This window comes from Nymphalis io, chromosome 3 (genome assembly GCF_905147045.1).
Source record: "Nymphalis io chromosome 3, ilAglIoxx1.1, whole genome shotgun sequence".
Taxonomy (NCBI): domain Eukaryota; kingdom Metazoa; phylum Arthropoda; class Insecta; order Lepidoptera; family Nymphalidae; genus Nymphalis; species Nymphalis io.
The window spans coordinates 11,596,605-11,623,505 of NC_065890.1; the positions used below are offsets into that span (position 1 = coordinate 11,596,605).

A 26,901-nucleotide genomic window follows, 5' to 3' on the forward strand; every position below is an offset into this window, starting at 1 on the left:
TCTTCCCGGTGTGTCGGTCTCGGTATGAACTTGGACAAGACCAAGGTCATGTTCAATAGGCATGTCGTGCCGGGACCGATATACGTCGAGGGGAAACCTCTCGAAGTTGTTAGTGAATATACCTACCTAGGACAGATAATACAAGTCGGTAGGAACAACTTCGAGAAGGAAGCCGATCGAAGAATTCGCTTGGGATGGGCAGCATTTGGCAACCTTCGTCAAGTCCTCAAGTCGTCTATACCGCAATGTTTGAAGACGAAAGTCTTCAACCAATGCGTCTTACCTGCCATGACATACGGTGCCGAAACGTGGACACTAACTGCGGGACTAGTCCACAAATTCAAAGTCGCTCAGCGTGCTATGGAGCGAGCTATGCTCGGAGTATCTTTGAAGGATAAGATCAGAAATGAGATTATCCGGAAAAGAACCGGAGTCACCGACATAGCTTGCAAAATTAGCAGGCTGAAGTGGCAGTGGGCTGGTCACGTATGTCGTAGGACCGATGGCCGTTGGAGCAGACGAGTCCTAGAGTGGAGACCGCGAATCGGCAAGCGCAGCGTAGGGCGCCCTCCAGCCAGGTGGACCGACGACCTTAAGAAGGTGGCGGGCACCAACTGGATGCGGAAGGCGGAGGACAGGGAGCTTTGGCGCACCTTGGGAGAGGCCTATGTTCAGCAGTGGACAACGATTGGCTGTTGATTGGGACATAACATCTTAGTTCCCAAGGTTGGTGGCGCATTGGTGGTGTAAGCGATGGTTAACATTTCTTACAATGCCAATGTCTAAGGGCGTTTGGTGACCACTTACCATCAGGTGGCCCATATGCTCGTCCGCCTTCCTATTCTATAAAAAAAAATATATTTTACTTCTGTCTTAAAATATTAATATTACGTTTTGATTAATATTTGATTGTATTATTATTATTATTGTCTGTATTTGTTCAAAATATTTAATTTAATTGAGGGTCAATCATATTGTAGTTCATTAAATATAATGAATGCAATGCAAAATTGCAACACATTGCAATAAGGAAGATTTTTTTTATAATTATTTATATTCTTCTGAATAATAAATCATAATTATGAAATTCTATTCAAATGTTAAACATTTACATTTTAATATGAGTACAAACTTTAAGCAAAAAAATATTCCATTCCTTTTCGAATGTACGAAATAAACAATCAAGCGCCAATCTAGTGTGAATGTTTTTATATTCACTGTTGTAAAGCTTGAAAAAAAAAACAAACCTTGACGCTTGATTGAAAACTCTTTGAAAATATGATACACTGGAAAGGGATTCAGAGAGAAATTCCGTGTATAAATAAAACCAGAATCGCTTTAACATGAGTTTTATAATGTGTTTGTAGAGAGCAATTCGTCTGGGTTTTTGTTACTTATTTATTTGAAGAAGGTAATTTTCTATACGGACGTTTTACGATCTTTTCTTGTCTAAATTGTATTTTATGTTGTTTGTCTGTTGTGATTAAAATTATCTTGGTCTGTACGCAATTGATCTATTATGCTATCTTAATTATATTTTTATTTTAAATTAAGAAAGTTATTAAAAAGTAAATAATTTAATATTTCAAGAATTAACGCATCAAAATTGTTTCATCACCATGATTCGGTTGTCAAAATTTCACGGGTGAGTAATGAAGTGAGATTTTACAGAATTAAATAGCACTGTAGGTTTTCTCTAGCCTCAGTGTAAAATTTAAATGTTGTCAAATAAACTCGCCTGCTCGCAGCACTGCAAGGCTATAATGCGCACGTGTTTTTTGTCGCGTGACAAAGTAAGTCGACAACAGCCTACGCACTGTGTGTACGCCTACGCCTGCCTGTGTGAGTTATCTTATTGTTAAATCTATTTAGCTTAAATTATATATATATATTTTAATTTGTAATTTTTATTTGTAATCGCAATGGAAAATGATTGATTTAGTTTCGCATTTATAATATTATATATATACATTATAATATGAGCACATTTTTAAAGCTATCACTGGCAAACTCAGGAACCATAAGTCTGATTTTAATAATTATTTTCGTGGTATTTACTGCCTTATAGTCAATTTATTGAAGAAGGTATTGGCTATATTGCTTCTAGTTCTGACTTTTAGGAATGGAGTAAGTAACAATAAACAGTCAATATGGCCGACTATGAAATAGATAGTATAATCCAAAGTTAAAGCGAATAAAACCAAAGAAGATCGCTAGTACCAAACTTATTATAATATCAAATGAAAAAAAACTTTTTTTTTATAGAATAGGTAGGCGTCCGGGCAAAAGTCGACTACCTTATTGTAAATACATTGGCGTTGTAAGAAATATTTACCATTCCTTACATCGTCAATGCGCCATCAACCTTGGGTACTAAGCTGTTATGTTCTCTTGTACCTGTAGTTATACTGGCTCACTCATACCGGAACACAAAAATCGCTGGCAGGCATTTGAAAATGTGATAAGTTGGTGGTATACAAAGATTGGCTTGCCCATCTGAATGCCCGCTTCCTATTTTATAAAAAAAAATAGTGTTAACTAAATTTTACTTTTCATTATCTACGGTGTTAAAAACAAAATATCCTATTAACCAAAATTTAGTATTTTAGTACTATATATTTTATCAACAGTATTTATAGTACATAAACCCAAAATATGGTACAATACTGTATATATGGCGTGATTTTTAATAGTATAAATACTCGTAGTATAATACCAAATATATACGAGTATACTATAACGCAACAAGATTTAAATAAGATTCGTAGATCCTGAGATTAGAACACTTAACCAAAGAAGTAATTAATTTTAAAACTATAGAATTTATTCCTGTAAAACATTTCGGAATTATTATTATTATTTTATTATATAAATTTATCTGTGTAATCGAAATTGTATACGCATCTGCTTCGGTATATCTAATTTCTATATAATTACTAGTATTAACTTTCTATTTAAATATAATTATTATTGGAAGTTATAATATAAATATAACAAACAGAGTTTATATTATACAATATGTGAACATATTAAAGTTATTATATTTCATCCTTGTAAGATCCTGTAGAAAGGAATCAGTTAAAAATCATTTGATAATGCTGCAGCAGGTATGTAATTGGGTAATTGCCGAGAGTCTTTTAAGTAGTCGTTTTGCCTGGGTGCACAGGTGTGGCTGTAGCTTTATTGATGTTTCCGTGTGGTCGCTTATGAATCAATTGATCGCAAAGGTGTGTTTGAATTCCTAAAGGCTGCTACACACTTGGTGCTTATTCCCATGAGTTAGTGTTTCTACAAGCCCATTAACTACAAATACAGCTTAGAAAAAGTGAGCAAATTTAAAACAATCAAGAGTAGAATGAGGCAAATCGAACGTGGCGGCAGCAAGTATATCGAATATAAATTTCCCTGTTCGATTCCCAGGTTTGATTAACTGACGGCGTAACTGTCACATATGAAAGTTCTAAATACATAGGTGTCCCTGTGTCGTTAGATGGTAACTGTGAGCATATTGTGAAAACATACTAAGTCCGGGAACACATTTCATTGAGCAAAGCCATAGACAGTAGCAATGGTTCGTGTAATTTCATATAACTAAGAGAAAAGAAGTAACTCAAAAAATGCATCATCGAAACGAGAAGAGTTATACGAGTCGAATAATGTGTCGCACATTATTCACTTTACTTTGCGAATTTCTCGCACGACACACAAAGTATAGTGTGCGTTTACGATTTGGGAATAATTTGTCGACTAAGCGACTGCATATATTGTTATCATCTTGTAAAGTGACAGTAAGTTGTGTTTTCGAGCTTTTATATAGTATTTTAATAACGACCCATAGTTCCATTGTTAACGGAATATACTGTATATTCCGTTAACAAACGGTTAAAAAACTATTGTTTTAGTTTCAAGCCACACAGTTTTGCTTTATCTTTGTTACATTGTGGCGTATCAAAATTTGTAAACTCAGAGCTCAATCGAAACTCAGAGCATAAAAGATAATATGATTAAAATTAGTTATTTTATTTGTAAAAACTTGAATAATATAATAAAATATAAAATAAAAAAAATATATATCTTTTTAGAAATTTATGAAGCATTTATAGAATGTTCTTCGCCTCTCAATCACTCTTAAGTATATCGATCGATACCCAAAAAATATAATAAACTTCGGAGACAAAGAGAACTTCCCTTATCTTTATTAAAATAAAAGATTAATTTATGTGATAATATAATTACGAATGTTTGACAACGTAAACCCTTGTTACTACTCTTCCGGCCAGTATGTATGATACACTCATAAAGCTTGTATAATCTGTAGGTAAAAAGGTAAAAAAGGAATTTGTGATTGTAATATGTTGTAATTTAAGCCAATAAAGAACTGAGCTGCTCGCCGCTCACATGCATGTTCTGCCCGATCGGTTTTTCGATTAATTCCTTTGCAAAAAAGCACGGATCGAAGCGTCGTTGCGAATACAGTGCGTATGCTTGAAATTTGCATTTTAATCTATATTGTCGTCTGATATCTTCATAATGAATAAAATACTTACAAGGCTGAACTCTGTGCTCGTAATATCATAAAAAAATTAACAGGAAAAATGGATAAGTAAGGCTATCAACATTTATTGTTATAGTAAAAGGAGAATAATTTTAAGAGACTGACTTTAAGTTTTAAAAATATATCTATTGACATTTACAGATTAAAAATATATTACGAAAAATCGACTAACATTTTTTCAAAAGATCAAAGGTGTCTAAGGATCAAATGATTGGACAATAAAAAACAAGAAATTACAAAAAACTTTAATCATTTCAATGAAACATCAAACAAATGAGATGTCGTTCTACAGTGTAATTAGTTCTGTAATCTCAGAATGAAAATCAAAATAGATTTAGTCAACGATTACATTTTTTAAGTTAAGATTTTTAATTACTCAAAGGATAATCTGTAATTACTGTAATATATTTCTGTTAACTTTTAATAAATGAGTTCATTCTTGTATAATGTAACTAAAAATAAATGAAATTTAAGCAATGAAAGCGCTTGATTTAAAATATTATATAAACAGATTCATGTCGGTTTGAAATAACGTTCAAATCAGACGTTTACAAATTACAGCGATTTACAGTTTACAGTTTGAACGTTCTATACATCAGTAATTCTATAAATAATAATAAAAATTATATGTAGATATTATATATATTTTTAAAGTAATAGAGAGAGAAGGTAAACATCAGAAACATCCTGCATGTGTCGCATGAAAATCTGTCAAATGTGTCAAACCCGTATTGAAGCAGCATGGTGGATTAGGCTCCAAGCTTTCTCCTCAATGATGGCTTAGTAACGGGATATAATTAATTAATTTTAATTTAACATATAATTTATACTTTATAATTATTATCTGTTTCAATTGCGTAGTAGGTTATTAATCAAATTATTTAATTTATAATTTTATCATATACTTAATTACTTTTTAATTTAAATTGTATGTAACTGGTGGTAGGGCTTTGTGCAAGCTCGTCTGGGTAGGTACCACCCACTCATCAGATATTCTACCGCAAAACAGCAATACTTGATATTGTTGTGTTCCGGTTTGAAGGGTGAGTGAGCCAGTGTAATTACAGGCACAAGGGACATAAAATCTTAGTTCCCAAGGTTGGTGGCGCATTGGCTATAAGCGATGGTTGACATTTCTTACAATGCCAATGTCTAAGGGCGTTTGGTGACAACTTACCATCAGGTGGCCCATATGCTCGTCCACCTTCCTATTCTATAAAAAAAAAAAAAAACTGTACATTAATTTTTCTTTAAAATATGACAACTTCACTGGTCAGTGCAAAATCTCTTATATACTAAGCTCAATGTTTTATAATTAATTTTTATTAAAAAAAATTATCAAAAGATTGTTAAGCTTAATTAACGTAAAAACACTTTGTATTTGAAAGCACAACTCTTCACATACAATGTCAAAGATCCAACCCAATTACAGATTGAACGACCTTTTCATTCGAGTCGGGACAATAAAGAGTGGTCAATAAAACATTCACTAAGATCTATTTTCGCTTTTATCTAAGTCACAATCGAATTTTCGATACAATCTAGCGAATTTCCTACATTTCGCCCTCAGATAATGGTAACTGGCTGAATCTAATTTTATGTGATGAAAAATTCACTTATGAAATTTAATATTGGTGTTTTTATCTCTATATGCTATATATTTATTAAAGCTGAATTATTTTACAAAATAACAATTGGTATGTGTAACTTTATATGCTAGATCATATCATTGTGGCAAGATAATAATTAAATATCTGTACTTCAGATAATCAGTGTACTTTAAAATTTCTTGTATTAAATTTAAAATTAAATAATTTTTTAGGTGGTAGGTGCAAACCCATCTGGGACCATGAAAAAGTAAAAAATATTATCATTTTAGTAAAAACAAAATCGCATCAATTTATAATTAATTAAAAATACTCACATGTTAAATCACATTCAATGAGTATTCTGAAAGTAAAGTTTCAAAGAACGAAAATTTAGGAGTATTTTTGAAAGTTATATCAATTCGAATACCTTTGTCATTATTATCGTAACAAAATATTTATGTTTCCAAATAACAAAGATACGCTGTTTTAAGTTTTAAGCAATAAAATCTATTAATAAATATATTCAATTTTCAAAAGATAAAATGTGCAAGCTCATCTGGATATGTACTACCCACTTATCAGACATTCTACCGCTAAGCATCAATACTTAATTTTGCTGCGTTTTGGTTTCAAGGGTAAGTGAGCCCGTGTAACTACAGGCACAAGGGACATAACATCTTAGTTCCCAAGGTTGGTGACGCATTGGCTATGTAAGGAATGGTTAATAATAATATTTATTTTATTAAATTTTTAAATAGGCTTAGGTAACAGAATAAGACGAGAAATAATCAATAAAAATATCAAGTATAAGCTATATTGTTTAAAACAATTATAGGGTATATTGTATAAATCAATAGACGTAAAGGCACTCAACATAGACTTTCGTGGTTTAGTGCCATTATTTAATTTTTATTTGCTTGTTTGTATAAATAAATAGCTTGAACACTGTATTACTAAAAAGTCGATCTAAGTAAATATTATAAGAAGCCGAGATGGCCCAGTTGTAAGAACGCGTGAATCTTAACCGATGGTCGTGGGTTCAATCCCGGGTAAGTACCACTGAATTTTCATGTGCTTAATTTGTGATTATAATTCATTTCGTGCTTTACGGTGAAGGAAAACATCGTGAGGAAACCTTCATGTGTTTAATTTCACTGAAATTCTGCCACATGTGTATTCCACTAACCCGCATTGGAGCAGCGTGGTGGAATAATTTCCAAACCTTCTCCTCAAAAAGGTAAAAGAGGCCTTTAGCCCAGCAGTGGGACATGCCGGCTGTTACGGAAGTAAATATTTACTTGTTCTTATAAAATCCACTTTTACTCTTTTTCAGTGAAAATTTAGAACATGAATACAACTTTTAATATACATATGTATAATATCATCTGCATGTAACAAGTTAAGTATGTGCAAAGGTTAGCGAAAAATCCCTACGACTAAGATACTTCGCTAACTTTTCTCAGCTAAGCTGTTTCTCAAATGTAATACTTAAGAACAGTGATTTTCAACCTTCTTTTCTCCCTTGTTTAATTATGCTATTTGAGTACTTGAATACTTACACGAAATTAGTTTATTTATTTATATACATATTTTTAGATTGAAATCTAAAGTGGTTTTTTATTTCAAAAACTCGCGTTAAGAGAATCAGCTTTTAACAAAAAGTATTAAATAATTTGATAAGAACAAGAGAATCGTAAGCATTGACTGCGGGTTTAAACTCGGGCATCACCAATTAAGGTAAATATTATGAGAACCCTGCATTTGTTAGATAAATTTCGAGACATTTATTTGTTAGTTTGGCCAAATCAGCATAAATAATCGACTAATAATCATATTCATTCAAGAATTTTCTGAAAAACGATATGTTATACATTAAAAAGGTATGGTTAAAAGAATAAAAAAAGAAACAAAACAATTTTTTTGATGTCATTTAAAAATACATTTATCCAATTATTATAATATATATACAAACACAAATTATATCATTAAATATTTATTTTTATCAACTTAAAACATCGGTAGATGTTTTTTAATACCTAATAAATAGTTTTTCTATGACAAATTAAAAACTAAATATATATTAAAATTTCAGTCTAATATTCTAATAAGTAAAAATATAACGCAAAGAAACCGTAACGTTTTTATACAAGTGGAAGTCGATAAAGTTACACAGACAAAATTTAATTATTCATAAAGGCAACTATGGAAAAGTTCCACAGAAAGAATTTGTAATACATTCCCTGACATGCACGGCTCCGACGAACTGTATAGGCATGACTAAATCAAGCTACACGCTGTAACTTTGTATGATATAACAGAGCAGATTTAGCTGATTCAACAATTTTGATATATTTGAGCTCGTAAAATGTAACTAATATTATAAATGCACATTCTGAAATGTATATATATATATATATCCCTGACGTGATGATGATCGATGGAGTAATTGAGATGTGAACGCGTAACAAGCTCATCATATAACCTGCCTGCTCCTTAAACCTGTGAGAAACCGCTGTCGGTGACACCTACCCTGATGGGCTTGCTACCTACCATCTAGTAAGTATAAGTGATATATATATATATATGTATATCATCTAGTAATATCACTCTTAATATTGCAAATAGAATTTGTGGAAAGGCGCCTTAAAATCAGTTGATTCAATTGACAAAGTCTGACATGGGTTATACCCACATTATAGATAAAGTTACCCTTCCTTATAGGGAGATATACCAACAGCATAAAAAGTCAACGTCAAAAGTATTGTCGAAAGATTACAGATTGTTATGACGGTTAGACATTTATTTTCTCAAAAAATTACAAAACGAATAGACGTACAAAGTAATACGATGATTGTTACGATAAGCTAATAAAGTAATTGATTTAAGTACAGTACAAACTGGTACGGATATTTTGTGGTGTGAAGTAAGGTAGTCTAGTAAAAAAAAGTTCGTATACAAAGTAAGGGAGATGACACATTAGATTTATCTGATGTTTTTAAGTTGGTGCGCAGTTCCGATTATTTATTATTTTGTTGGGTAATGTATAGTATATAATGTGTGTATTTATTAATTATTATGTTTATAAATAGATGAGTATCTGTTTTATAAATAAACTTTTGTAATATTAGTTTTAATTAATTAATATATGTTGGTACCTGTATATATTTTCGTAAAAAATTTCGTAAAAACGTAAAAAACTAAAACCATTTTAAAGATACTCCTGTCTAGAAAATTGTGACCGATTTTCTACCTAAACAGTAATAAACGGCATTACGTAATTCGGGTTTAAAAACTGAGTTAGTGTAATTACAGGCCTAAGTGATATGAAATCTTAAGTTAGTGTTTCGTTGACTATGTAAGAATTTTTTTATAGTTTCTACAATGCTATATATATTATATAAAGAGAAAAAAAATCAATGGTCTCTGACCCATGGATCTAATAGCTAGCTTATCTAAGTCACAAATCTGATCCAAAGGCTTAATTCCTTGATCGAACATTTTCTGCCCCAAATTCTCTGTATTGTCTAGAGGTTGGAATTTGTATTTAAACTCCCGTGCTTCTGAAAGCATGTAAAGCCGGTGTTAGTCCTGCGCTTGAACTTGAACGGTTGTACTGACTCGTAAAATTTATGTTACATCATTAAATTTGAATAAAACTCTGTTAACACAAGGCTTAGAATGTAGATTTTTCCTATAGGAATCGGCAATAAACTCATTAGTTAAACTTTTTCATGAAACACATATGCACATTTAATCATTCTATTCAATGACATTTATGTATCTGTCTGAAAATCATCTAATACTCTCCTTTATCATCCTTATATACCTGTGAAGAATGATACAGATTTAAGCTTACTGGTGGTAGGGTTTTGTGCAAGCTCGTTTGAGTTGGTACCAACCACTAATCAGATATTCTACCGCAAAACAGTTGTACTTGTTATTTTTGTGTTACGGTTTGCAGGGTGAGTGCCAGTGTATTTACAGGGACAAGGGACATAACATATTAGTTAGTGGCACATTGGCGATGTAAGCGATTTTGGCGATCATTGTAAGAAATGTTGACCACATTTCTTACAATGCCAATGTCTAACTATCGAACAATCAAGTATTCATTGTTATGGTTGGTCAATAGTTAGTTTGAAATGAGAATAAAAACGCAATCAATTCAATTTTCAATTTTCTGGTAATTTTAATACGATTCCGATTGATACAGTTTTCGACGATTAATATGATGATCGTCACGCAGTTTAATGAACAAAATGCTACAGATCTTTAAGCTAAATTTTAAATTTCTTAAGACCTTGGCAAAGCGTTTTTACTTTTGCCTAAAAAGTAAATCTTACAAAAAAACTAACATATTTAAGCGAGACACGCACATATTAAACACTATAAATAATGTATAAAATAATATGCAGCTTGTATATTTTTGCATGATTGTTTAAAAAAGGAGTGTAATGATTTCAGGGTTCATGTATGAACGTATGTATGTATTTATGTGAGTTTCTTTATACCATAATAATTTTGAATGAGTTTGTTAACCGTATCCATTAATCGACTACATAAGCGCCTTAACTTATGTTAAAGTGAAGAGCGTAAAAAAAACATTCAGTGATGAGTGGTGGCAGGCGAGCGAATGTCAAAAGTCAGCAAAATTCTGCCCATACCGCGTAAACACTGAGCTGATAATGATATCAGCGCAGTGTTTACGTACTATGTGAATAATGCGGTATTGTTTGTTTTTTTTTAATTCTTCAATCACAGCCCTAGAAATAACAAATATCATACCCAGACGCCTGTAGAAATATTCTATAATGTATGTGTATGTAATGTGCTGTAGTTTTTTATATTTTTTAGTCTCAGTAAAATGGCGGGATTATTCAAGAGCGAGGGTTTGTTTTATCCATTCGCTAACTCTCTGAGACAGGTCTTGACGGACGCTGTGCGTGGGTCGCACCGGTGCGCTCCCTATGGAGCTACCCATCCTGCACTAAGACAGTTACTGTAATGTATTGCTTGGTAGGAGACAGGCTTACGAGTAGCTGTTTTTGGCCGAAGGAAGGAAATCCATATTTTGAATATAATGATTTTAATTAAAGATAATTTAAATTTTTTGTCTGTATTTAATATGTTTATTTATTTACTTCATAAGAAGAAATGGTATTTTGTCAGCTTAAGATTAAAATTCATATTATTATATGAAAAACCCTATTCATCACCAAATTAATTTAAAATATTTTCGTATAATTCTTAAATAGAATATAATTTTTAAGCATATTTTATTCATATTTCAAAGAGAAAACATACGGCTAGTTTTCAAATATTAATTTACAATCTTATAACTTGTATATGTATCTAATGGTATTAATACTATCTAAGGGTCCTTTCTCTTTAATCTTCCTCAGAGGTCTGCCCTAATTAACGAGTAAAACGTTGCCTTCACCAAGTTTTGGAGATCGTTGTACCCGCTTAATGGAAAGTCACGTTTAATTCGACTTTAGAAATTTGAATATGACGTTGAGTAATTAACAAGAACTTATCATTTAACTAAGGTTTAAAGTAGTCTCTATTTAAGATATTCTTTTCGAATATTGCGAGTCCAAGGCCGGACAAGAACTTCTGAATTCTCATGTGCCTAAATTGCGTTTATAATTCATCTCATTTTCGGCGGTGAAAAAAAAAAAACAACATGCGTGGGTCTGATGAAAATCTGCCACATGTGTATGGTAAGCAATCCGCGTTGGAGCGGCGTGACCGAATTAGTTCTTAGACTTTCTTCTCAATAGGAAAGGAGGTCGTAACCCAGCAGTATTTAAGAGATCTCTATATAAAAAGCAAAATACCGCGTTGGTCTGACTATAAGGCTAATCTGAATATATTCCTGAGGTCATGGGTTCAAATCTCAGATGAGGAAAATATAAATTATCAGTTTTTTCCTGTCAAGTTTCTCAGTAGTTGTCTCTATAAAGGAAGTCCGTGTACCTTGATTGACATCGCATTCATGGTCCAGCTTGTGATCTCTCAGTGGTTGTTTCAAGTTACTGTTTCGATTAATTGTAAGAAATGCCTAGGCTTTGTGATTGGTGGTTACAAGCATGTGCAAAAAATACATCTAAAGCAATACTAGAATTATTTACTAATTAAGTCCTATACTAGAAATCTTAATATTTTCTTTTATTAATTTTGCATATTATATAAATTTCGATATTAGACAGGTTAACCAAACAAAACCTTGTTATATGATTCACTTTAAAAATACTAAAAGAAGAAAAAAAAAATGAAACGTGTTTTAGAATACGGAATATCTTTACGAAACCTTATATCTTACTGTTAGTCCGTGTTTACCGTTAATGTAACAGTTGCGATGGAAAATGGTTCTTTGCTCATTTTCTAGTGTGTGTTCCGGGCAGCGAATCCAATACTTAAGACTTACTCTTATGCCTAATCCACATAATGGCTTACCTGTAAAGAAAAAAAAATTAAATTATTACGCTTATAAAAAAGTTTTCTTGTAATACACATAAGGTTTTAATATACTGCATATGGAACATATACATCTCAAAAAATAACACATGAAAGTATTATATAAAAATAATAATAGTATTAAATTATTGGTACATTGTCAGATGTAGGCTTATATCTAGTGCAGTGCGAGCAGAGCGTACACAAGTTTAAGCAAACCCGTTCTAGCCTTTACACGTATACTTGAGAAAGCGCTCAAATGCGCTACAATGTAGGTATATTGATTTATCAATATAATAGTTCACGTAAAGCAGCGCGTTAGCTCGCGCAAACGCTTTTCTGCGCACTGTGTTTGTCTTTGATAATCAATCGTTAATTTTATTTGTTTTAAATTTTTCTTAATATTATATACTTTAAGAACGTTAATACGTTAAGAAAAATCTTTAAGAAAAATAGTTAATAAATTTATAGTTAAAATTACACAAGGCTCTGTACTCTGAGGTGTAAAAGCGCATTGAACTGAAATGAATAGTATAAATAGTTTAGAAACATATGTCTCGAAGAAAAGGTCATCCATAGATCCCCTGTGTTATCAAACTTCGTATGACACAACGTCCATTAGAATGACGTTTGGTATAAACAAAAGAAATGTTTGCAAAAACATTCACCGCTAATATAAGGAGTCGTGTTTTGGCTTCCGTTCATTCGTCACTTAGAAAACAGATATTATAGAACCTAGTTTGTGATGTTTGAAATATTAAAATAATTGCAAGTTATTGTTTTACTAAGTAAGTATGTTTTTTTTTTTAATAATATTTATTGGTATAGTTAATTCAGTCGACCAAGGGTACCTATAAATATTAATCAACTTGTTAAACTGAACATTGAATCACTTACCGAATTATACATAGTTGTTCGTAATATATGATCCAAGACTGAAGTCGTATTGTGGTGGATACGATTAGTATCCACCACAGTATTAGTGGATGAATGCGTCAGAAAAGTCGAATCTGTATACCGTAGTCAGACTTTTATTTTTATTCAAGTATTTGTTTTATGTGCCGCCTGTATTTTTTAACAATTTCTTAACCAATTTGTAAATTGGTTTATAGAACACAATTTGCAAATTAAGTACTACTGTAAGTGTTAAAATTCTACAAGTAAATTAGCTGTAAAATACAATCAGACAGACGAGGGAGACAGAGGGATGAAATCTTAACGGTTCCTTTTCGATTCTTTGGCTACGGAATACTAGAAATAATACGATTACCTAAGTAATAGACGTATGACATTCGACGTTTACATAAAAGACGTTGCACTCTAATCGGCCCTTACGAATTTTTTTCATTGTACCTAGAAATTTTAAATTTTTATTATTAAAAACAATATTGCACATCGAATGAATAACAAAATGCTGCAATAATGGTATAACAAATAAAGCAAAATTAAAAAAAAATATGTATATTATAATTATAGCTATCATAGCAATGCTAGTTATTTAATATTCAACTCAAGCTATATTTGAATTTGGAATTGTTTAAGAAACAAAAGAATAGTATTAAAAAGTTTATCATTCATCGCACTTTATTATCTAAACATCATAGCATAAAAAATCACTTTGAGAAGGTTTGTAAAAAAAATTCCCCAACTTCTATTGTTCGCTCCAGACATTTGTTAAAAAAGTTTGCCTTTTTCAGACATGTTGATGATACTTCCCGTGTTATTCGCAGCTGTTGATGCCAGATATGAAAACGTGAACGTGAAACTGGATTGGTGGGAAAATGCGGTTTTTTATCAGATCTTTCCAAGATCGTTTATGGATAGCGATGGCGATGGAATTGGGGATATCAACGGTTAGATTGCTTATACATACCATATTTTTTAACTTAATATATTTTATTTTTTTATTATTCTGAACCAAGGTGTAATGTACATAGATTCCAATTGAAGTTCCAAAATTTAAATCCAGAGAACTTCAATACCTTTCAAGTCCTGAATTTGAGTTACGATTTATCGAAACGAAAATATTGTAAGAAATCTTGCTTATTTTAGAAAATAATAATACGTGTATTATTAATATATAAAATATACGATTTGCAGAAATTCAATGTTGCTTGTATAGCTTCTTTCTATATCTTTGACTAGAAGCAGAACAGTAACGAGATTTTGCTTTCATTAGCAATTTTAAAAGGAATGGAATTAGAATCGGTTTTAATATAATTTCTAGATTTGTACTCTCGGGAAAGGCAATTACTCATAAATAACCGCTAAGCGATATAGTTTTCGCGAGTACAATTTTTTATTGCATAAAATGAAACATTTTGTAGGTATTACATCAAGACTTGAGTATTTAAAGGATCTTGGCGTGGATGCTGCATGGCTATCACCCATTTACCGATCTCCAAATCAAGATTTCGGTTTCGATGTAACTGATTTCTACTCAATTCAACCAGAATACGGAACCATGGAAGATTTCGAACAACTTATCAAAAAGTCTAATGAACTAAGTAAGTCACACTATATAATGAAACCCGAAAGGCTTTGATCGAAGGCTTAAGTACAAAACTTTCTGAAAGACAATAATGTACAAGGTTTTTTGGCGACCAAATTTTCCTAACTTTGCTTTGAACTTTGAAATAAGGGTTAATTAAGTGCACTTACGTTATTTTAACACGTAGTTCAAAGATCATTAGGCAAGTTAAATCTTATATGTGTAATCAAAAATCAAGAATTTTAGTGCTTTTATATAACTTAAAAAATAAGCACAAAAGAAACGAGACACATTATCAACTATAGAAAATGTATTTACCGTTATTTAGTTTAAGCCACCAGCCTGAAATGCGGTCAAACCTTGGAACAATTCTTTACGCCACCCTGCAGGTGGTTCAATCGTTAATGCTTAAAGTATTGATAAATTTGTTTAACATAAAATGTTCCCTTAGTCAGTACTTAAGGTGCTGACAGTTCAACCTCTATTCTATACTGCTAGAAAACAAAGGTCACGAAATTTATAAATTATTCAGGTATAAATTCCAAATAATTTCTATATTTCATAACGTCCTGGGTCCTAAAAATACGAAATTTCATATGTAATAACATTCAATTTCTTATTTTAATTTCATTAAGAAATATAATCATGTGCAATTGAAACATATAGTATAATTACACAACCTTTGTCCTACTTGGCACAAAGGTTGTCCATTGCCATACAGCGCGGAAATGCGGCCTGAATTATGGGCAGCTTTGCGTCGGGTGGGAATCGGAAGGGACTATTTTAAATTTGACTAAAATAATAAAAATTAATAATGTAAATTTATAAATTATATAAATATATTACACAAATAACATATAATTATTATCACATTTTCTTTTACGTGGGGTCGGCGCTGTTTTTTTATAACACTGCAAGAAAAAGGATTTGGCAGTTGTGACCGTGCACTACGATGACTCGGTGGTTTCATGTACTTAATTTGATGTAAGCATGGTGGAATTTTGCGTGTGTTTGATGAAAATCTTTAACATGTAGTCATCGACCTACATAAACGTAGCGTGGTGGACAAATGTCTTCTTCTTGAGAATAGGAGCAATCAGCCTAGCGTTGGGATATTTGCAGGCAGTTACTTGTATTACCATGTGTAACCTACATTAATAAGGCATTAAGATGGGTTTTTATGGCCTCTAACGGGTGTTACATCTTATTTAAGATGTATTTTTTTCTTATTTGTAAAGATTCTAATTTAATAATTAAAGTGAGTGAGCAACGCTAAAACATCAAACATGTTGGTATTCGTCAAACAGTCACAGTAATAAACCGATGAAAATTCTCATAATTCTTTATTGAATGAGAGGTAAATATTTAATATTAGTATTGAACTTTTGTTATTAGTTCTGTCTTTTGATGTTGGATTACATGTAAAAGACTAATTAATAACATATTTTGATTAATTTTCAGAACATCCCAACAGAAAAAAAAACTCAAATTAATTCTAACAGTAACAGCCTGTGAATGTCCCACTGCTGGGCTAAGGCCTCCTCTCCCATTTGGGGAGAATGAGAGCTTATTCCACCACGCTGCTCCAAGAATACACATGTGGCATAATTTCAATGTAATTAGACACATGCAGGTTTCCTCACGTTTTCCTTCACAATCAAGGACGAGATGAATTATAAACACAAATTAAGCACATGAAAATTTAATGGTGCTTGCCCAGGCTTGAACCCACGAGCATCGGTTAAGATTCACGCGTTTTAACCACTGGGCCATCTCGGCTACAAGATAATAGATTTTAACTTGATTCATTCAAAATCAAGTTGAAATCTATTAAAATATAAAATGATTATACCAAGTTGTAATCGTTTCTTTTTAGGACAATCTGTTAGTATTACTTTATTAATAAAATAAATTTGAAAATAACTCTGCCTGCTACCTTTTCACGGTTTAACTTATGCTCTGATTTTGATGAAATTTAATGTAAAGCTTCCTTGAACACCAAGGAAGGGCATAGGCTTTTTAACCCCCCTCCCCATAAAACTGGTGGTAGGGCTTTGCGCAAGCTCGTCTGGGTAGGTGCCACCCACTCATCAGATATTCTACCGCAAAACAGCAATACTTGATATTGTTGTGTTCCGGTTTGAAGGGTGAGTGAGCCAGTGTAATTACAGGCACAAGAGATATAAAATCTTAGCTCCCAAGGTTGGTGGCGCATTGGCTATGTAAGCGATGGTTGACATTTCTTACAATGCCAATGTCTAAGGGCGTTTGGTGACCACTTACCATCAGGTGGCCCATATGCTCGTCCGCCTTCCTATTCTATAAAAAATAAAAAAAATGCGAGTGAAAACTAGTTTTAGATTAAAACTTGATTGTTCAATACAATGTTGCAGACGTGAAAATTATTTTAGAGCTCGTTCCAAATCACACGAGTAATGAGAGCGAATGGTTCATAAAATCTTCAAACAAGGACGAATATTACCACGATTGGTATATTTGGGAGAACGGCCATTTGGATGCGCAAGGCAGGAGACGTCCTCCGAACAATTGGGTGAGATTTTTTTTTTAACGTAGACGTAGTAACTATTTTTGTTAATAAAATTATTGTAAGATGTAGTTGGGAAAACTCAGAGGGTGAAACACGTGAATTTTTAACAAAAGAATACGGTTTAAATTCCCGACAAGTAGGACTTTATTTATTTATTTATTAGGATTTCAATGTTATATACTAAGAAATAATTTACTTAATGAGTATATAAAAATAGTTTTAAAAATTATATACCAATTATCTAAAATCGTTAACTTAAATAAAAGTGTGTGTTAACGAAATACATGACTGAATTTAGACATTAACTATACTATAATAACTCAGCTTTCATGTTCGTAATTTTTTTAAATAATTCATCTTGTGCACAGCATTGAAGTAAAAACTTGCATCTATTGAAATTACTGGTGGTAGAGCTTTGTACATGCTCGTCTGGGTAGGTACCACCCACTCATCGGATATTCTACCGCAAAACGGCAGTACTTGGTACTGTTGTGTTCCGGTTTGAAGGGTGAGTGAGCCAGTGTAATTACAGGCACAAGGGACATAACATCTTAGCTCCCAAGGTTGGTGGCGCATTGGTGATGTAAGCGATGGTTAACATTTCTTACAATGCCAATGTCTATGGGTGTCGGTGACCACTTACCATCAGGTGGCCCATAAGCTCGAGAAGAGAGGAGGTCTTTGATCAGTATTGGGACCTGCTGCTGCTACTTTTAATTTAAATAACTGACATGTTATAACGTCGATTTTAAATATTATATTATATTTTTTTCTCTTGTTTAATTATTAAATATTCTGTAATTTATGTTAATAAATAAATAGGTTCAATATAAGATGGTATGTGTAATGACTGTAAGGACTGTAAAAAAATATAAATATTTTTTTTATATTACGGTGCTTATCAAGCTATGAGTAATACTTTCTATAGAGTTAAATAATATTAAAGCCTTAAATAAATACAAAAATAAATAATAATAAAATTATATAAGTACTATTTAATAACTAATAAGTTAAACTATCACGTTTTACTGTTAAGCAAAATAACATTTTGATAGCTTTATGATTATTGTAATTATGTATTTGATTGTACTCAATTTTTTTAAGAATCTTTCATATTCATTATTTCATATTCTTTCAAACATTAATTTTATATTTGACAAAACCAAATGAAGCAAATACAAATACTTGTATCTACATTGCATTTAATGAAATTAAATTTAATATCCATAAACAAACAGGAATATAATATCGGTATTACGAGAAAGCAATGTAAGGGCGTATCCATAGTGACATTATTATGTCGATGCATTCTGCTATGAAAGCGGAGATGATGTGTGCTCCGTTAATAAGGAAACTCTGCTTGTTTTATGCTATCATGACCTAGAAATTATATGAATATATATAGACCTTTTTTATAGGGGAAATGTGACAGTAATACCAATGTGAAATAGCTTAATATAAGCTTTATGAGATTTGATATAGATAAGAGTATACACAACGAAAATTAGATAATTATTGTGTATTAGACTTGGGAAATAGTCGTAAGTAAGGTTTTCATCAATTCCAATACAGGGGAAATTGTTTATAAATGAAAAAATAACTATAAATATAACCCGTAAAAGTCTCACCGCTGGACAAACCGATTCTTCTTCTGCGGAGGAAATTTTTGGTAAAAATAAGCTAGTCTGACTTGTGAAGATTTATTCATGATTATTTATTTTGCAATCAAGCATAACCGAGATTCGAACACGCATTTTCAAGATATGGTCCTGAAGACTAACTAACCTAACCACTGGACCACTTTGGCACGACTATAAAAAGCCTTAAAGTATGGATGTGCATTTTAATTTTGATGCTATTGTGAATTCTCAAGTTATAAAACGTTTATGTAAATTTTGCGATTTATTCTATGCGTTTGTAATGAATGTGTATGTGTATGTGTATGTGTGTGTGTGTGTGTGTGTGTTTGTGTGTGTGTGTGTGTGTGTGTGTGTGTGTGTGTGTGTGTGTGAGGGTCTACGTGACAAGTGTCTCGTGGAATAACCTGGACAGACTAATGAAATTCAACATCTGTATGTACACTCATTTAATATACAGGCTGTTTTATTGTGCGCAAGCAAATGACTGCCAAGGGATAACAAAAACTCTATCCAATTCCATGCTAACGAATACTTTTCGTTTTATGTGTTTTCATCGTTTTGCACATTCAATTCTGAATTTCAGATCAGTGTTTTTAGAAAAAGCGCCTGGCAATACTCGCCGAGTCGTGATCAATACTATTTACATCAGTTCGGTGTCACCCAGCCGGATTTAAACTTTAGAAATCCCGTCGTCGAGGAAGAAATAAAGGTTTGTTATCTTTATTTTGTAACTTGCTTTTGCCCAGTTTTTGTTGCAATGCCTCTTTAATTTTTTTTAAATATTATAAGTTATGACTCTCGCGCATATAAAGTATTCCAGCCCTGCCAGAAACGTTTCAAATAAGTGTCAAAAACCATGAAGCTTTAAATAAATTGGATGAATGGAATGCATGTGAGATAAACAAGGAAACATTCATAATTTTTAAATTAGATAATATACTAGCCGCTTGATCGATCAATCGATGCGTTATACATTATTGCTTCTTGAGTATGAGCATGAAGTTACATAGTTACATAGTTACATATATATGAGAAGATATATAGATTAAAAGATGTGACTGATTTTTCTCATCAATAGTTTTAACAAAACATTCAATAATAATTTAATTCTCTTACATTCTAATTTTTACCTAAAAACGTTCTTTCAGGTCAGGGTATTTTCTATTTCGATTCAATCGTAGGTTTTACTTTGACCATCACTAAGTTGACGGTAATGCATTAAACATTAAAAGGAATTTGTATTTGATCATATGAATATTTACTAGTTATTTCAATTTTAATCAATAATTATAATATATAAAATATAAAATAAAATGGAAATTACCTATAGCTCGTATATTTTAAAATAACCGTATACATACATACATATTTAAAGAAAATACATTTTTTCTCTGTATGAAACGAATAAGAAATCTGTTTTAAGACGCGAAGAATCGACGGTTTTTCTGTACATAAAACTTTGTAGTCATCCATCAAAGTACAACTCCATTATAGATTTATCAGACACTGCTTTCAAAGTATTAAGACGATATTTTGTTTATTTTTTAAATAATTACTTAAACATTCATTCGTCTCATATTTTTACAAATATGAAGTTTGTACTTAAAATTCCTCTTTTGTCAAAGTTAGTTTATTAAGTAAAGTCACATTAAGCAGTAATTAGATAGACGTATGAGAAGTTCTCAAATATATTTTTTCTTAAAGAAGTGGAACACTTATTTCATACTTATTTAAAAACTTTATTGACCATTACAATATGCAGTTGGAAAAGGCGGACTTAATGCCTGAAGTCATTCTCTGTCATCCAACCTTTAGGCAAAACAGAAATCCTTGAAGGCGGTAATTAGTAAATGATATCATTAATAATACAAAAATAAGTACAAAAAATGTATAAAACTATAAAAATATTACTACAAACATACACAAAATATAATATGCTATAAAATACACCAATGTCCAAATAAACTTTTTTACAGAATATTCTAAAATATTGGTTAGAGAAGGGAGTCGCTGGTTTGGCAATGAATTCCGTGAACTATGTATTTGAAGTTGACAAGGATCTTTATGGAGGACGTTATCCCGATGAACCAGCAACTGGAAAACCTGGATTAGGACCTGATGATTACGACTATCTAGATCACATCTACACCAAAGACCTTGAAGAAACGTATGACCTGATGTCACAATTTCGGGATATATTCGACGCATTAACACTTAGAGATAATTTAACGAGGTATGTTTCTTATATTTATTCAAAAATAAAACCAGAATCTTAAACAAAGATTGTTGGCTCAAATTCGGGCAAGTACCGCTAAGTTTTTATGTACTTAATTTGTGTTTTTAATTATTTATTTCTTGCTCGGTGGAGCCCAGCAGTGGAAAATTTATTAGCTGTTATTTTACTTTACTAGTGGAAATAAAACACTTACTACGCTAAATTTGTGAAACTTATCTTTAAATCTTACTAATATGTTAAATTCGAAACATTATTTATTTGGAGTTGTAAGTCATCGCTTACACTACTGGACGGATTTTAATTAATTGCGAAGAAATCGACTATATCATGGACTTCATGTTATTTCATTTTAATTATTGAATAAATAAATATTAAATACTATTTCCGTATAACATTATATGCGTAAAATATATTTGTGTTTATAATTCATCTCGTGCTTGACGGTGAAGGAAAACATCGTGAGGAAACCTGCATGTGTCTAATTTCATTGCAAATCTGCCATATGTGTATTCTACCAACCCACATTGGAGCAGAGTAGTGGATTAAGCTCCATACAATCTCCTCATAAGGGAGAGGAGGCCTTAGCCCGGCAGTGGGATATTAACAGGCTTGTACTGTACTGTACTGTTGTACTTATTACATTCTGTTTGTTGATACAAAGCTATGATGATGAAGTTTCGAATGATTGCAATAGATTTTTATCGACACATAAAAACATGATAGATGACAAAAAATATGACAAAGACTTTCCTTATCTTTCATAATGAGTTAACATCGTTAAATATCAGTATTGGCACTTAAGTTCACAGCATTCTTTATCTATAGATATAATAAAAGTGTAATGGGTCGTTATGTTCGAGAAACATTACTTATAAATATTGCCTGATGGTTTTTCATGCGCAAACTTTTAGACTTTTTGTTAAAAAATCACATCATTCTATATAAAACAATTTTCACTTTTGTATTTAAAATGTCTATTTTAGAGGATAAATGAATCATTAACTTATACTTAGAGTTATGTGAACCGAAGTGTAATTTGAAATCATTAAATCAGCGGAAAGTTAGTAAGCATGCAAATATAACTAGAGGGACTTGTTTGTGTGATAAACAGTTAATAAGGAATTTTCTCACAAAAAAAAAAATACTTTCTCGATGATCATAATAGTCAAACAAAATGCCAACCAATTAAAAAAAAAACGATAGTGTTGAAAATAATTAAGCTCTTTTATTCTCGCTTATAATTATAGAATAAAAGGGAAAAATTAGATTTAATTTTTTATTGTAAATTATGAACACGAAAAAAAGACAAATATACCTTCTACGTCATGCAATAAACTAGACACATGAAACATTTAGAAAATAAAATCTTTAACTGCATTTTTATTTCGTACCGCTGATGGGAGCCATTACAAAATTAATGACCAGCGCCATTTTCAACGTGCAATAAAAGCATTTTTTTTTTGTTAAACGTGAGATTTAAACTATCTGCAGGGTATTAATAACAGAAGCTTACACCAGCATAAAGAATGCAGTGAGATATTACGGTGATGGCACCCGCTTTGACGCTCACATCCCCTTCAATTTCGCTCTCATAGAAGACTTGAATAAGGAATCAGATGCGAGAGACATCAAATATGCGGTCGATAGATGGCTGACCTACAAACCGCTTCGGCAGCCAGCTAATTGGGGGGTAATTGTTTCTTAGATTACTATACGAGTATGTATTCAATCAGCCAAGAGAAAATAGATAGACCGTAAATATAAAACTTCCTGATTCTGTTTCTCTGATATTTGATAGTATATTTAGAGATGATAGTAAAATGATTATAGCTTTACTCACTATTGTTGTTTTTTTTTCAAAGTTCTTATGTTTATTTTAGATTGGATCTCTTGATAAAAGTCGAGTGGCTTCACGTTTTAGACCAAAATTGGTTGATGCTTTCAACATGCTTGTTCTTTTATTACCTGGGATCGCAATTACTTATATGGTAAGATTGGTACATTCAATTTAGATATCATTTTTTAAGTAAATCATAATAAAAAAATCACGAATTAGCGAAATTATTGTCGTATTTACATAATTATATACTTTTTTTTACATAATATATTAAATATCCACAAAATAATAATCTGTCAAATGATATAGCAATTCAAATACATACTTTTATTTAATTTAATCTGTCCATTACAAAGGGCGAAGAGATTGGTATGACGAATGGATTCGTAACGTGGGGTAAGACGATGGATCCCTTGGCCTGTAACACAGATGACCCGGTCAACTTTATAAAGGTGTCCCGCGACCCATACCGAACACCATTCCAATGGAGCAATGGAAAGAACGCAGGTAATAAACTTTATCTTATGCGATTACGTTTTAGAGGTAATTGACTATTGAGTCAGAAAATTGTGCTATGATGCTCAAGGAGAAAATTAAAAAAATATATAAATTTATCATATTATTGTATTATCATTGGTCTTTGATAAGTATGCGAAGTTTCACTTCAAAACGACTTCTGATCGAAAGTGGGAAAAAATTACGTTCAAAGATACCATTTCATAGATACATACCTAGCTTGGTGTTAAAAACGTTCTATTCAAATTAAGCGTTATAAGAATGTAAGAATAATAACAAGGTGGCTTACGGGCCACCTAGTAACTTAAAAGTCACAGGTTCGATCCTGAACCCGTGGTCTATTATCGTTCCCACTCCTAGTACAAGATTTACGCTTAATTAGAGGTAAATAAGAATATAAGTGATGCCTAAAAACGGGCACGGCTATTATTAATGAAAAAATATGTGCAAATCCAGTTGTGATTATAGATTATCAAATTCAAATACATTACTGTTGATTGCATAAGTAATTGATATATAAATATTTTACAGGATTCTCTACTGCTGAGAAAACTTGGCTTCCATTAGCTGATAGATACCAACTTATAAATGTGGAAAAACAACGATCAGCTGTCCGGTCCCATTATCAAGTATACCGAACTTTGACAAATTTGCGGTCTCGTCCTGCATTCAGGCTAGGAGGGTATCAATCTTTGGCACTTACCAAAAATGTATTTGCTTTTAAAAGGTAAAGTAAATATTTTTCATGTATTTTTATTTTTCAAATATAAACTTTTGAGTTAGAAATCGCGAAGCTGCTACCGGTTTGGGAAGATTTTTGGGAAGATTCTATCAAAAAAAAAAGTCAGCTAAAGATTCCGTACCTAGTAAATCTTTGAAGCTTCAGGAATTATTATGCCATAAATATTCGGTACTATAAAAAAACGGACGTTATTCAATCATAAGTAATATTCATATTAAGTATAATAGTCTAGTGTCATATCAATAATTAAGAATTAAAATTTAATTACATCAACAATTGAATTCATTAAATGAAAACCCATGAAATAAAAAGCATTGCGAGTAAATAATCGTTGTCTGATGAGCTGGTCAACGTCTACATGTCATTGCAGATTTTATAACAATATTTTCACTGCAGTGCTAGATCTTTTGTAAGCACTAATTAAACCCCAGCGACTAGAGAAATATCCGGATAAGACCGCAACGCTTTGCTACAAACACCACTTTTTACTCATTCTATTAGACTTTATATTTCATATTTAGAATAGTGGTTATAATTAAAAGAACTCAAATATTAATTCAATCAGAAATATTACAATTTTAAAAACAATTATATTTGTTAAAGATTATGTTAATTGTTCTATATATTAATTAACTCTCTTTGACATTATCAGAAAATATTATTCGACGTATTTTTAAAAAGGGGTTATGAAAAGTTCGACAGGAACTGATTGATTGGTAATTTCGTAATAGCGCCAGCATTTTACCAAACCTATCTTCCAATGGGCTATTTTCTATTTTGTTTCTATTTTAAACAAGTACATTACTTGAACTGTTATCCTCGTATTATCAGAAATCAAATCTGTTATCATATCAGTGATAATAATCAATGATTGTTTTACTTCAGATGGTATAACGATGATGCATACGTGGTTATAATGAATGTTGGAAAGAGTTATCAAGTTGTTAATCTGACTGCTTTCGATCTGATCTTCGGACAATTGGAAGTTGAAGTCAGTAGCGTACATTCTTCAAGAAGTTCCAGGTACTATGATTATTAATTTATTTTAAAAATATTTGTGTCAATATTTCTGATTAAAAAGTATAAGCTTACTAAAAAATATTTATTATAAAAAGTTTTTCTTTCTCTGACAGTATTTCCTAGAGTAGAGTATTATGTACATAAATGAGATGCGCAAAAGAAAAGCACTCAACTATTATTTAAAAGAACCTTGACAACACCGTGTTGTTTTTAATTTAAGAAAATATTTTTAAAATATTGTTTGACGCATAATGAAATCAATATTTTAAATTTAATATTTATAGTTATAAAAATGTAACATAAAAAAAATATATGACTTTTACTGATAATTGAAAAGCTGACAGCGATGGTCATCTTGATAGAGATTGAAGTTTTTTATTTATAAAGGCGAACGGATGCTTGGACTATCTGATGCTATCTGGTCATCACCACCCATAGACTAATGTCTGCTAATGCAGTGTTAAAAACTAGCAGCATCACCACTCTAGCAGTGTTCCTTGTGACTGTAATAACATTGAGTCACCTTTTAAGTTGAACACAGCAATATAAAATATTGTTGTTTGACGGTTGAATATTGAATACTATAAAAACTACTACCTACTAACTACAATACCACTAAGTTAAATATTGACACTAACAATTTAACTGACAATTTACCCATTTAATTTTATTAAGTATATAATCAATCACTCACTAATCTTAAATTTAATACAATTAATCAGAAATGTAATCGTTCCCTTTGTTGTATTTCAGTGACGATATCCATGCGAATTTCTTGGACTTGGCAGCAGATGAAGCTTTAGTTTTAAGAATGCAAGTGTAAAGCTTTCGTTTCGATTTCATATTTTTTTAATTAAAAAGTGATGTTTAATAATAATTAGTATTTCATTCGTAATTTCTTAAATGAAAAAGATTATAATATCAAGAGACAGGCGGAGTAGTAACGCTTAACGCGGAGCGACTGTTTATAATATATTATTTCACTAAGTTGAAATAAACTAACGAACCACTGACGATTGGATAAAGTTGAAATAACTTTCATATTCGAAGTGTACGTTCTCAGAGCAAAGGACATCAGAGTTTATTTATAGCTCCACTTATTTATACGACTGCCTGGATGGTCTATTGGTGAGCTCATATGGCTGCAGATTAAGCTATTGGGCTCAAATCCCGATCCGGATCGATAAAATCAGTAATTCAAATGATAATATAAGGTTAACAATGTACATATACTATAACACGTAAACCATGGATGTAAGGATAACTAG

The 26,901-nt window shown here is 31.6% G+C and overlaps 2 protein-coding genes across 2 annotated transcripts in view; one reads left to right on the forward strand and one right to left on the reverse strand.

The window, feature by feature from the left end:
- The window catches only part of LOC126781210 (dual specificity calcium/calmodulin-dependent 3',5'-cyclic nucleotide phosphodiesterase 1), a 193,869-nt gene that overhangs the window by 116,080 nt on the left and 50,888 nt on the right, over positions 1-26,901 (reverse strand). The gene's annotated exons all lie outside the window — the stretch shown is intronic.
- LOC126781217 (maltase 2-like) lies at positions 13,332-26,581 on the forward strand. Its single transcript, XM_050506103.1, has 12 exons — positions 13,332-13,391; positions 14,301-14,456; positions 14,931-15,110; positions 17,488-17,645; positions 19,866-19,991; positions 21,259-21,515; positions 23,010-23,208; positions 23,399-23,506; positions 23,712-23,862; positions 24,403-24,598; positions 25,499-25,636; positions 26,387-26,581. Exons 2-12 carry the CDS (start codon positions 14,303-14,305, stop codon positions 26,454-26,456), a joined length of 1,737 nt encoding a protein of 578 aa, XP_050362060.1. The 5' UTR covers positions 13,332-13,391; positions 14,301-14,302; the 3' UTR covers positions 26,457-26,581.